This window comes from Gavialis gangeticus, unplaced genomic scaffold (genome assembly GCF_001723915.1).
Source record: "Gavialis gangeticus isolate Ggan-Ray unplaced genomic scaffold, GavGan_comp1, whole genome shotgun sequence".
In the NCBI taxonomy this organism is placed as follows: Eukaryota; Metazoa; Chordata; order Crocodylia; family Gavialidae; genus Gavialis; species Gavialis gangeticus.
In genome coordinates, this window is record NW_017729024.1 from 129,329,757 (window position 1) to 129,343,740 (window position 13,984).

The 13,984-nt window shown below is 39.2% G+C and overlaps 1 protein-coding gene across 5 annotated transcripts in view; it reads left to right on the forward strand.

Moving 5' to 3' along the window:
- Window positions 1–13,984, forward strand: part of IQGAP2 (IQ motif containing GTPase activating protein 2) — a 272,642-nt gene that overhangs the window by 170,069 nt on the left and 88,589 nt on the right. For 3 of the 5 annotated variants that reach the window (XM_019517713.1, XM_019517717.1, XM_019517715.1), the window contains exons 6-11: window positions 2,870–2,937; window positions 3,473–3,586; window positions 7,358–7,536; window positions 8,129–8,216; window positions 8,757–8,920; window positions 9,437–9,524. In XM_019517713.1, the coding sequence (XP_019373258.1) occupies window positions 2,870–2,937; window positions 3,473–3,586; window positions 7,358–7,536; window positions 8,129–8,216; window positions 8,757–8,920; window positions 9,437–9,524 (701 nt within the window). The remainder of the gene's footprint in view (window positions 1–2,869; window positions 2,938–3,472; window positions 3,587–7,357; window positions 7,537–8,128; window positions 8,217–8,756; window positions 8,921–9,436; window positions 9,525–13,984) is intronic. The other 2 variants (XM_019517714.1, XM_019517718.1) reach the window with 1 other exon arrangement.

A 13,984-nucleotide genomic window follows, 5' to 3' on the forward strand; every position in this document is an offset into this window, starting at 1 on the left:
AGAAGGGTGGGGTGTTTGGGTGGGGGGGACGGGGGATATGAAGATACTAGTGGCCCTAAGCCAGTGGTACCTGGTACTGAGAAGCGCAGGAGTTAAAACTCTCCAAAGTGAAATATGGGAGGGGGAGAGACTACATACTGCAGTATGTAGTTGAATGTGTTGCATTAGCTATGATTTGTAAGAAAAATGTATTCAATGCATGCATTCTGAAAAAATTAAACCCAACAACTAGAAAAAAGTGCAGGTGCTAAGCTAAAGAGCTGCTTAGGGCTCAAGAGCTCTGGACTAAGTGTTACTGCACTGAAAATAAAGCAAAAAGATGGCTACTTTCACTTTGTTTGCTGGCTTTGGTTTGACCAGCAATGTAATGTAGCAGTGTATACCTTCATTGTTAGATGCATCATCTTCTTCATTTCTAGTGAGGAATAGCTTTATTGCTGATTTTTAGTTCCACTCTGAATGTAGCACTTCATATTTTATATTCCTTTGTGTGCATGAATAGCATAAAAGGGCTTAGAAAATGCAGCCATGAAAATACAAATGTCTCTGTCTCGTCGCACCAGCTTTTTTTCTAAAAGTTGGTTTGAACTTGTCTGGTGGCCTCTTCAGGCTAGGAACAGCTCAACTTGAATTCAAAAGCTTGTGACACTTGCTGTTTGGGGGAGTCCCTATAAATTTTCCTCAGAAATATTTACCCCAGTAAGTCCAACTGTCTAACCGAGCTACTCTTAGGTGGTAGAACTTGTTCTCTGAAGCCTGTTACCTTAACCTTAACATTCAAAGGCAAATACAAAGTCGCAACAAAAAAGTGCAGAACAAATGTGTACTACCTTCCAGTGAAAATATTAAAATGCAACAACCTTCTTTTGTATTGGAGTACCTTTAGTTTTATGTAAGAGCCAAATGAAGTGTAAATTCTAGGCACCATCTTGTGGTTAATAAATTTATCCAAACTGAAGAGAATAGTGTGTGTTTGTTTTAAATGATAAATGGCAGTCTGTGAGGTTTTAATTTCTTCTTCTTTACATTCAAACCATTAGCTCCTCTATGGACCTACTTCTGGATTTTTGGTGATCGCCACTTACAATATTTGCTGGGTTAGCAATGGTTACCATCACTTTTATTCATTTCATGGTATTCAAAATATGGTTGGCATTTTGCAAGATGAGGCACATTATAACGTCTTTGAAAATTTCTGTGTTCATTTTCCCTTGAATATTGTAATCTGCATGAAGTTAAAAGGCAAACGGGGCTAACAAACTGCACTAGTTTAGGGTTTGTTTTAGGTAGAGGTTTTTTTTTATATTTAATACTCCACTGTATGGTGGGAGTGCTGCTAATCTGGAGAATCTTGAGATAAGTGACAGTGGAGTTGGAGGCTTCAAAGAAGAGACAGCTTCTGTCTGTGGTGATGAAGTGAGGCCCCCTACCCCACATAATTTAAAATAGAAAATATATTTCTTATGCACTCTTTGAGGTCTTTCATAAAACTTCCTAGTAATTGAAAGAAGACAGATTTTACTTGTGCTGAAATGTGTGGAGAGGTTGAAGGGTTGTCCCTGGCAAATGGCAAAATAACCTTCCCCTATGTTAACAGAACAGTGCATTTTGAATTTTGAAAACTTGTTTAAAAACTGGGCTGAGCCATACTTCACAAAAATTATCCTAGTTAATTCAGTGTTTCACTAGTAAATTCCAGAAACTCTTAGCTTTTTACAAATAAAGACAGGCATATGGTTGGAAGATATAAATACAATATGAATTTACTCAGCTGTTATCCAGATGGCACTGTAGAGCTTTAGGAATAATTTGTATAGGTTTTCATGCTGCAATGAAATGAAAATACAGGATCCTGGAGAGCATGCTTGTATTGAACTTCTTGCAGATTTCCCAGAGCAAAAGTGTTTAATGACCTGAAGATGAGGATTATAATAATTTGGGGAGGGCTTTTAATACATATAAGAGAGGTGGTTAGCTGTTAGTCTGAAGTCGGGCAGAAGGTGGGGTAGATTTTCACTTTAGTCTAACTAAATGTTTAGAATTGTAAACAACAGCTTGCATCATTGGGTCCCTTCTCAGTATCTGATAGTGAGCTGCTGCTTACAGGAGCTTAATCATCTGTGATCTGGTTAGTCTACAAGGTGCAAATCTACCTTACCTTCTGCAATATACATGGCCAGTTGTTTGTATTTAAATGTAGTGTAAATAAGGAGGTATAAGTGGGATGCTAGTCCTGGGCACTGACTGAAGGCAGAGTTGGGGGCAGTACAGAACTGTCCAGCTATAAGTCTAGTGTTTAAGTAAATACTAAATGTATTTGGCCTTAGGAAAATTTGAATTGAAACTGTTTTTGTAATTAAGAGTGTATTTCCTGAGCTGTGCCTGAAAAGGGTTGTTCTATCTCTGTAAGTAGTGCCCAGGCCATCAAGCCTCAAAAACTAGTCAGATTTTTTTTCCATCAGAAAATCTTAATATTGCACAGTATTAACCATTTTTATAAAATATAAGGCTTTAAGGTGAACAGTACATGGATCCCAATTTGTATGTATTGGTTATAAAGACAGTTGTCATCTTTCATAATGTTTCAGGTACCTTAGCTGTTGAGTTTTCTTTAAATCCTTGATACAGGAGAGTTAATCTGGGTTCATGATTTCCCTTTCCTCATTTTTTTGTTTAGGCAACAAGTCCCACAGTCGCAACCTCTTTCATATTCATATTATCTAAAAATGTAGGTAGAAAGAAAGCTGTAGGTCAAAATTATTCTGTATTTGTCCGTGGAAATTAATTTAAAGAATGAGTTTGATCTAGTGAGAGGGGTGTTTAATAGAATATACATATCTCTATGTTAATATATTTTTCTTCTTTGTAGTTTATACCTGTTCAAACTAGGAATAGCACCACAGATCCAGGATCTACTAGGAAAAGTAGACTTTACAGGTAAAAGTGGTGGTTTACTTTTTAGTCACACTTGGTTTCTTCTGTTGTATCAGTTTTTAAAATCTGCTAATATTTGTTTCTAGCAAGTACTTCTATTCTTCAGTAGAAGTAGATTTTTTTTCTTTTTTCTTCTCCAACCAAATTTTGCATGCATCTTAATCTCAGTGGACATGTCTACGTATGCAGTTAATGCAACTGAATATACTCTGGCTCAATTTGAGCCGGAGACTAATTCTGACATCGCTGTCTACACATGTGTTTAAGCGCAATAGTTTAAGACCACTGTTCTTAATTAATGTTAATCTTTGAAAGATGTTGGGAGAGAATTTGTATAGAATGTTTGTTTGCCATCAAAATAGAAAATCTTATAAAAACCTATAATTTAGCCGAGGCTTGGTTCTTTAAAGTTTAAACTGAAACTATACTTATTTTACTTAACTTTCCAAAATGAAAAATCTTAGGACTTTCATTTTTCTAAGTTTCCATTTCTTCTTTTATTTATTTATTTATTTATTAATTTCCCCCCTGTTTATAGAGGAAGAAATCAGCAACATGCGAAAGGAGCTGGAGAAGTATGGTATACAGATGCCATCTTTTAGTAAAATTGGTGGGATTCTTGCCAGTGAATTATCTGTGGATGAAGCAGCATGTAAGGTTTTGTGTTTTGTGGTTAACTGTTTGCCTCTTAATACCTAGATTTATGGAATACTTGCAAAATGGGTTCATGCTTCTGGCCGTGATTAACTAAGGTGTGGTAAAGCTTAATTACTTGTAAATTGCTTAAAGGATTTTGAAGTTCTTATGGGTCAGGTAGTATAATCATGGCAAGCTGTTTTATTATTTGACTTTAAAGCAAACTGTAAAATTTCCAGACTCTGATTTTAAAACACATTTTCCTACACTTGTTTATGTGGGGTTATCCTTGTGAAGTTTGCATGTTGTAAGTTAAACTTGTATGATTCTGAAAAGATAGCTTTCAAAACATGGTTTATAGGGAGGAAATTGGTATAGTGTGCTATCAATTTTGTACATTTTCTGAAGCCCAGTTGCTATCAAACTTTTTACAGTTGTTTCCTTCCTCTAGAGACACGAAAGGGGCCATAACTTCCTTTCCTAAAAGCTTTTTATAAAGTATACTGTATACTGTTTCCTCTGAACTTCAGAGGTATTTTTCTTTAACTATAGAAAGTAATCTTTCCTGAAAGTAGTCCTCCCTAGGGTTGAAGTGTGCAGTAGAGCGGCACGCTCTTCCCCAGAAGAAGAAGTGCCTGTTGCATCGTGGGAATCTTGTCACATACTTGGGGTATTAGCAGATTCCAGGGAGGAGGCAAACTAAGTTTTTAGAGGAAGAGACCATGTACACGTAGTGTGCCACCACACACAGCCTACAAAAAAGGACACATGAAATGATTTAATAGAAAAATAGGGCTAGAAAGGACCTCAAGAGGGTGCTTTTTCATGTCTTGGGTATAAATGCAGAGGAACCCTGTTGCTTTCAGCAGATTGAAAAATACATTTAAGGCTATGGAAAAACATGCCTGTTAGTAAATTTGAAAGGAGTATGCACTAGCTGTTAAGCGCTGTTACATCACATGGTGCTGTAGTCATACCAGTTAGCTAAAATGCTGCAATTCTGTAATCCTGAATGAAACTAACTCCTGTTCCATTTGGCATTAAAGTATCAATGATATAGCTATATTTGTACAGTTATAGAAGTGTGCAGACAAAATTTACAGGGCTATGGCTTATATCAGTATCATTTTGTGCTCATATGATTGTTGCATCTATCAATACCTTTTTTTTTCCTCCCGTCAGCACAGGGCTTATTCTCTAAAGGAGACTTTTTTTTTTTTCCTAATACTTGTTCTAAATGCCCCACTGGGGTTTCTAACACTTCTTTCCATTGGTAGACAAATTCACAAATGATCATGTCATGCTATCACGTTTTTCATTTATTCAACCTTTATTTTAATTTCATATTTCAGATGTAACTTCATATCCCACTGAACCATTTTGTGTATTTTGTTTTATTAACTTGTCCTTGTGCATATCTGACTCGCTAATAAGACTCCCCTTTTACCATTTAACATTATTTTACATCTTTATAGACTTCAGTGTTGAATGGCAATCTCTAACACCCTCACTTGAATAATTGTTCCTCCTTTCACTTGGCTGATGTCTAGAACAGTGGGCACCTCATTAGGACATTAGGTTACAGCCCAGCTGTAACCTAATGCAATATAATTAATTAGTAAATGACTGATAGATATGTGATGGAGGGCAACAACCATTATATTTAAACAACTGCAACAATCCCATACCAATCCAGTATAAACAACAATACAACAGATCAGTACTTATCCAAGAGAGGGTGCCAGAGCATAAGCAGAAACGTATGCAGCCAGTAATTGCTCCAGCACCCCTTGCACCACAGATCTCAAATCCCCCAGACCCTCACCCTGCACATGCACGCACGTTTTGGTTCCCCAGACCCTCACAATATATATTCTGATTCCTGCCACTTTACCATGTGGCTATTGGCTACTCTGGGCCTTCTAGGCTCAGGCACTCCAGGCACACTCCAGGTAACTATACATAATCACCCTGGCTGCTTCTCCATGAGGTCACCCAGGACAGACCAAGCTGCAGGGGAATGCCCCCTCATCCCTTGCACAGACCCGGGGTGTGAGGCAGTATGGCTGGACTCATCCTAGATATCCCCAGGATAGGGTGAGCTGCAAAGAATGTTCCCCTCACACAGACCCAGGCTGACCTGGGGCTGTTCAGTGCTGGGGAGGGGGCATTGGGGTAGCTATATGAACAGTCCCAGACTGTTCAGGCAGCAGCAGGAATTCTTTGCCACTTCAAAGGTCTTGGGCATTATACAAGAAGGTGCCCTGCAGGGCTGCCTAACAGCTCAATGATAAGTGGTCCATTTGGGAGCAGAGGGCTGTGAGATACTGGGAGTCCTTAGGACCCTGAGAAGTGTTCATGTGCTTAGACTGGTACTAGAAAACTTCTCAGAAGAGAGAACGTCCTGTTTGGGAGTCCTCTCATTCCTTCTCACAGAAGGAAAAACACACTAGCCTTTTTTTGTGCTTGTATTGACTCTTTTCTTCCACTTGCTGCAGAAAAACTGCCATTGAGAAATAAGGCAGTTCCCCTTTGTCATCAGAACTTAGGCTTGCTATCCTTGCTTTCCCATCTGGGGGTTGTGTCTTGTGTTCAGGTGGTGTCTTCCACTCAAGTGGAACTTTGTTCTGTGGAGCTACTGCTCCATTTGTTCATGCTTCTGTATAGCCTTTCTGAGAAATATAGTGTAAAGCCACTGTCCTTGTTGGTGCATTTATTATGTCCATACATGACAAAAAGCCCTGCCAAAGAAGTTCTGCATCTCTCTTCCCCGCCACCCAAAAATCCCTCCTTACTTGCATTGTCAATGCATTTATCCATAGCAGAAGTTTTCAATAACAAAATAACTGTTCTTGATTCCTTAACAGTAAAGTAACATTCTTATTCATAAATGCATTCTGGAAATGTACTGGGAGAGGGTTGTGAGATTTTTGAGGGGGAAAAGTAGTTAGCAAAGCTACATCTTAGCAAATATTTTGTCTGTCTGTGACAGTATGTAGATAAAGCAGCAAGAGTGAATGTGTTAAAGCAAATATTTTAAATGATTGCATATATGTAATCAACAGATGTTCATTTAAAACGCATCCTCTATTTCTCTAAGTGAACATTTGTTATGTATTTAATCATTTACATACTTGTAAAATAGCAAAAGTAAATTTTTTTTAAACAAAATTTACAGTGGAAATCGCTGAATGTAATGGATTTTACTTAAGATTGCACCTTTGTTTTCTGTGCCATGTGAGAATTGAGAAGAATTTGGATTGGGAGCAACTTCTGGTGGATCATAGGGCATCCTTACTTCTGCTGTTCATGCTAATGTGTGGCTGTAATTGGCTCTACAGACATAAAATGTGTAGAAAAGTGAAATTCCTAATTCTCTTTTTTTTCCATTGCTGCCCTAGTTCTCCCAGTCTTATGCTTAAGTGTTTCCAATGATTTGACCAGGCTGGGTGCAAAGAACTGAAAGATGAAAACTGGAACTCTTAATTTCTTCCTTCAGTAATTACACACCTTTTTCAAGAAGGGGAAAAATGATGTCTAAGATTTTAACTTTTCTGGTTTGGAGGTTTTAAGTGTAGCTTCTTTTAAAACTAAAAAACAAAACAATTCTTAAACCTTTGAAAAATTTTTAAATAGTGTCACGCAACTATTGCTACACCATAAATCTCCTCATCAAGTAATAAACTCCTTTCCACCTCCGTCCCCCGCTTTTTAAAAATAGACATGCTTGATCCAGACGTACTTCTTTGTTACTTCTCAGAGTTTAACTCCTATCATTCCTTTTCAGTGCATGCTGCAGTAATTGCAATTAATGAAGCTATTGAGAAGGGAGTAGCAGATCAAACAATTATAACTCTTAGGAATCCAAATGCAATGTTACTAAATGTGGATGAGGAACTTGCACAGCAATATCAGACGGAACTCCTGGAAGCTAAAAAGAGAAAAGAGGAAAATGCAAGATTGAAGGTATGCAAACATATTTAGATTAGTTAGCATCCATGAATTTTGCATATGCTTGATCATTTGGTTATACAGAGCATTTAAAATGGTTCTAGGATTGCGCTTATAAACCACTGCTAAGCTAATTTGGTGAATTATTCTTATAGTAAAAAAATACAAGCTGAAGACATATGTTAATAGAAGCATAACAGCATTACAAGTTCTATGTATTTTTGCACATAACACATGATTCCATTTGAAGGGAAAAATAGAAGACTTTGACTAAGAATCTATGGGATCCCCATTATTTTTTCTATTTTACAACTTGCTCTGTAGAAACCAGACTGTTTAGCATTAACTAAAAGTTGAAATAAAAATTCTGTGGATGTAAAATACAAATTACTCTTGCATCATTTCACAGTAACAGAATAAATCTTGTTTTCTATATTTGAAGCTATGCAGCCTAACTACAAGGTTCTTCTCAGAAAGTAGATGATGCTTAAGTGTAGCACAACTGGGTCCACAGTTTAAGCCTTCATGTTTTGCTTGATAATTTTTTAACAGCCCTTATATGTGGAACTAGTAAATCTTTCAACTGGTAAAGTTTTTGTTCTTTTAGAATGGCACAATTTCAGAAGAAGAAAGAGATGTGTATGAAGAACTGCTCACACAAGCAGAGATCCAAGGCAATATCAACAAGATCAACAGTACGTTGAATTTGGTTTTATGTGGAATTTTGCATGTGGTACCTACAAAATATAGATGACTTTTTTTCCCAAATTCAAGCTGGCCAGACTTAATTTTACAGAAATAGGATGAAATAAAAATAAAGCAAAATTAAAAAAGCAAATATTTTGTCAGTATTACAGCAGTTGCTTTAGACTGCAATGTCTTGCTGCTTTCATCACCAGTCTTTTCAGGTGATAATATCTTTGCTGTTAGGACTTCTTGACGCAGAAGCCATTGTTTCACCTGCTCTGTTTCTCTGTCAGTTCTTGCTGGCTTCAGAATACTGTAAATTTTGAACCCTCTTCTAGATGGACTGGAAATTCAGGCTTAACCCCGTGTCCTTGAAAAGTCTGTGGGGACTCTGTCCAAGGCCCTTAGAAGGACTGGTGCTTTAAGGTACAGTCCTTAGCTGGATAAAGACTGCTGTTAAGTGCCTTGGTTTAGAGAGGTAGTTGCCATCAGCAATGGAAATTTTTAGCAAAAATGTGTCCTATTTGTAAGCATTGTTTTCCTTTCAGTTCACATGGCTTTAGTCCAAGTGAATGAGGCTATTGACAGGCAAGATGAAATGGCACTGATGGCAGGTTTGAACCACCCTGCTCTGAGCTTACTTGAAGTTCTGCTGCAAAATTCCTCATGGTACCTAGCCCAATTGTGTGATTCTAAAGAACAGAGAATGCAGGTAACTGAATGGAACATGTTTGCATGATGCCTTAGTTTGATTTTACCCTGATCTCCATGAATTTTGTGAAACAGGATTTTACAAAAGATTGCAGGCTACTATTTTCCTGAGCACTACAAAACTATTTGCATCCACTGTAAAGTGCACGATGCATTAGTGTAAAGTTTTAAATGAGTTGCAAGGAATTCTTTGTATAGATGGAGTTCACTTCCTAATAATGTAAGTTTTTTTTCTCTTGGAAGTTAAGTTTCTTGGAAATTTTTAGTATAAATGCTAATATGAAATGGTGAATGAAGACCATTAGGAAGTACCCCTCTGCTTAAGAGGGGAAATAATTTTTAAAACAATGTGGAAGTCCATAGAAAAAAATTAGCACTGTTTTTGAATGTACTGCTCTGTTATGTACATAGAAAACAGCATGGTAGATTCCTGGTGTGTATCATAATGGAGTTTCTTCCTCTCCCTCCTCAAGTTTTTAAAAAGACTTCATTATGCTTTTTTTTTCTGATCTGTTAGATAGCAGGGGTTCCAATTATGCTCGACAAAAGTGAAATACAGAAAGACGTTAGTGTGGCCAATGTGGAGGCTGAGGCTCACAAGCTTAGTGAGTAAATGTTTTAATCTCATTTTCACCTTCACCATTTTGTTACCTTAATCAAGCTGAAGAGTGAGATCCACCTTTCCTTGCATGCAAACATGGTTTCTTTTATACACTGAAACCACATGCATTGCATTTTATTTTTGTTACTGTTCTTCTCAGTGTCACAATTGCCAAGTCACCAATCTGTGCTGCGTTGGATGTATTCTTTTATCTAAGGTAGTTAACACTTTTCTCTTTGAATGACTGTTGGCTACTAGTGGACACACTGGCTAAAACTGAACACAGTGCATGGCTTGGAAGGCTTGACTAATACCTAAACTCTCCCAAGTGCAAACTGTTGATATTTTGTCTGAGTTAACAAAATGATCAAATTGAAGAATATTTTACAGTTTTTATAGGAAAGCAGGTTATTTGCATTTTGACACCTTTTCTTCAATCTAGCCTGTTCTGAGACTCTTAATGTAAAGGTACAACCGATTAAACCAACAACCATTGATGCATATTTTTGAATAATTGTATTAAAAGGGGGCTCTAAATTTGCAGTAGTGCATGTGTTAGCTTCTCTGGCTCGCCTTGCCTGATAACATATGCACTAGGAACTCCAGCTCTGGATAAACTGATGTACTTGCATGCTGTCTGTGGCATGGCTTAGTGGCGGGGCTTTTTCTATTGCATTACTCTTTTTAATGTTTTTCAATTCAGTTGACCAGCTCTTCTGATATTATGCAAAAATGTGGTAGGAAAGCAAACTGGGCCATGTTGTAATATATACCTATGTATGTTTGTTGTCTTTCTAGTCATAGAAAATGGAATTTTAGAGTGATCAAAATATGATGAACATTATTTCCTTCAAGGAGTTGCTTTTTGGTAACATGAAACTCTTAGACAGGTTGCACTAATTGTATGGGATCATCAGTGTTTCTTAGGGTTGGAAGGATGTTGTTTTCTGTGTACCTTGCAACTGAAGTGAATTTTGTGTGCTTCTGGCTATTTAAGTTGATTGATTTCTACCTTTTGTAATTACCAATTTTTTAGGAGGGAGGGAATGAGGTTGGAAGGGGGGAGAGGGAACCAGACATTTGCAAAAGTAGGAATTTAACTTGGCTGACTGAGTAGTACCTCTTCAAGTATTTTTTAGAGTTGTAGCAAGTTGACCAAGATACAAACCAAGCATGTAGGTACCTCTGCATCATGTTATATCTTAATGCCTAAGATGGTTGGTAAATGTCTGTGTGTGCTACAGACAGAATACTGGGTGCCTGATTCCTCACCTGGAATTTGGCCAAGCCGTGTAATGGCATGTAGCCTCAGTGAAGGCTTTAGTTACTGTTACTAGCTCCAGTGAGATTTGTTGGGGTTGTTTGTTTGTTTGTTTGTTTGTTTGTTTTATGGTTACTTTGAGTGTGCTGCAGTTTTAGGAGACTTTTTTCTTTCTTGTTGTAATTTCAAGAGTAGGTACAAGACTTAGACTTGGTCCACAAGGGTAAATGTACTTGCACTCCATGGGCTTGGACTGCTCTGAAAACTTTCCAAGTGATCAGGTACTTTCTGCTGTACCGTGAGGAGCTCCACCATATGTTTGCTGCCTGAATAGCATGTACAAAAAGTGCTATTGAGTGGAGTATGGTCCTAATTAAACAAGTGACTTGGTCACAGACCTGGATACAGGGGAGACCTGATTAGTAGCAGGAAGATGATGATGAAAACCACACTGCTAAATTTAAAAGGCACTTACTGCATCCATTTGTATTATGCTGTACTGTCATCTTAAAGTTGCTGAATAATAGGTCAATAGGAAGGCCAGAGCTAAATCCTTCCAGCCACTGGTCACTCTGTTAGTCGGTTTGAAGCAAGAGAAATACATTTTTCCTCTTAAAAGGAAGAATTCAAATGAGAGAGATGCACTGGGGGCGGGATGGAAACCAAAGCCCTGAGGTAAATGGAGAAGTGGGTGATGTGGAGGAAGAGCAATCAGGAGGGGACAACAGGGGAGATGTTCTCATTCTTTCTGAGAAATCAGGGCTATTGACTAGTTACCTTGGGTGTCTGTACATGAATGCACGGAGCCTGGGAAACGGGTAGGGAGAATTGGAATTCCTTGGACAGTCATGGAACTATGACGTGATCAGAATAGCAGACTTGGTTGGGATAGCTTATAGGACTGGAAAACTGTTGTGGATGGGTATAAACTGTTCTGGAAGGACAGCCAGGGGAGGAGAGGAGGAGTTGCACTTTATGTAAAAGAGCCATATGATTGCTCAGAGCTCCAGTATGAAACTGGAAATAGGCTTGCTGAGACATGTCTGGGTTAGGGTCTGAGGGGAGAGCAACAAGGGTGATGTTGTGGTGGAGCTCTGCTATAGATCACCAGACAAGGACTAAGTGGTAGATGAGGCTTTCTTCCAACAGTTAACAGAAGTTTCCTTATCACAGGTCCTGGTTCTCATGGGGGACTTCAATCACCCTGAACATCTGTTGGGAGGGCAATACAGCAATGCACAGGCAATCCTGGAAGGTTTTGGAGAGTGTTGGGGAGTGCTGGAGCAGCCAACTAGGAGCTGTGCTCTTCTTGACCTGTTGCTCACAAACCAGAAAGAATTGTTGTGGGATGTAGTAGTGGATGGCAACTTGGGCAGCAGTGACCATGAGATGACTGATTTCAGGATCCTGAGGAAAAGTAAGGAGAGCAGCAGAGTAAGGACTCTGGACTTCAGAAAAGCAGACTTGGATTCGCTCAGGAAACTGCTGGGCAGGATAACCTGGGAAGCCAGACTGAAAGGGAGAAGAGACCAGAACAGATGCTGTACTTTTAAAGAAGCCTTACTGAGAGTGCAGAACAAACCATCCCCATGTGTGGGAAGACTAGCAAATATTCCAGAAGACAGGCTTGGCTTAGCAGGGATCTCTTCAGTAAACTAAATCACAGAATGGAAGCTTTATAAGAAGTGGAAACCTGGACAAAACAACCAGGGAGGAGTATAAAAGCATTGCTTGAGCATGCAGGGATGAAGTCTAGAAGGCCAAAGCACAATTGGAGTTGCAGCTAGCAAGGGATGTGAAGGGTGATGACAACAGTTTCTACAACTGTCAGTAACAAGAGGAAGATTTTTAAAATGTGGGTCCCTTACTGAATGGGGGTGACGGAGGATGCAGAAAAGGCTGACATACTCGATGCCTTTTTCATCTCTGTCTTTACAGGCAAGGTAGCTCCCAGACTATTGCACATGGCAGCAGTGAAAATAGTGTGTGGTGGGGGGGTTGTTGCTCATGGGCACAACTTCTGAGGAGAGGTTGATGGAACTGGGCTTTAGTCTGGAGAAGAGAAGACCGAGAGGATTTAATAGCAGCCTTCAACTGCCTGAAGAGGGGTTTGAAAGAAGATGGAGCTAAACTGGTTCTCAGTGGTGGCAGATGACAGAACAAGAAGCAATGGTCTCGAGTTGCAGCAAAAGAAGTTTAGATTAGATATTAGGAAGAATTGTCTCACTAGGAGCATAGTAAAACACTGGAACAGGTTATATGGAGAGGTTGTGGACTCTATCCTTGAAGGTTTTTAAGACCTGACTAGACAAAGCCTTGGCTGGGATGATCTAGTTGGTGGGGATGATCCTGCTTTGAGCAGGGAGTTGGACTAGATGACGCCCTGAGATCCCTTTCAACCCTCATTTTGTACCTCACTGAGCTGGGTTTAGTCTTCCACTTCTAAAGCAAGTACCTTAACAGCTCTGAAGAAGTGGTTGCCATTAATAACCCTGCCCTATGAGAACACATGTGTAAGATATTTAAGAGATGATGGGTGTTTTTAACTAAAATCGGGGATCCAGCATTGCTTCTAATCTCTGGCTGCCCTGTCCCCCACCAGTGGCTATCAGCTCTGATTTCAGGAGGGATTCTTAAGCAAATAGCTAGTTTTAACCAGAGGTTTCACTTGGAAACTAGGGGTTCTGGTATACACATGCAAGCATATGCTTAAGTTCCTGGTCAAATGAGCCCCTAATGTTTTGTAGATGTATTTCAGTATCATTTATATTGAGGAAGTTCCCGGAATTCTCAGCTCCTTGAATCTTTCTTAAGGATAGAGTGATGTTTCCCCTTCTTCCCACCCAGCCTTCTCTTTTCTCTTTTGGCAGTCTTCAGGGGCTGCCTTCCTATCTTTTGGACTTTTGTCATGGTTTCTGTAAAAACCCTGCAGCCTTCCTACCTGAAGTACAAACTGTTCTTCTGCTGTGGTGGAAGCTGCCATTCTTGCTATTAAAAAGTCTAAAGGAAGCTCCCTTGTATCTTTTTTGCTGGGCACCCTTGCTTTAGACCAGGAGTTGGGAACATTTAGCCTGTGGAATCAGAGGGCTAGGGCTGTGCTTGTTCCTCTGCCTTTGTCCCTTCCTGGCCTGAGGAACAAGTTGTGCCTGTGCTGCTGTTGTATCTCCCTGTTGTTGTCGTCCATCTGTCCGTCCGTCCCCCCC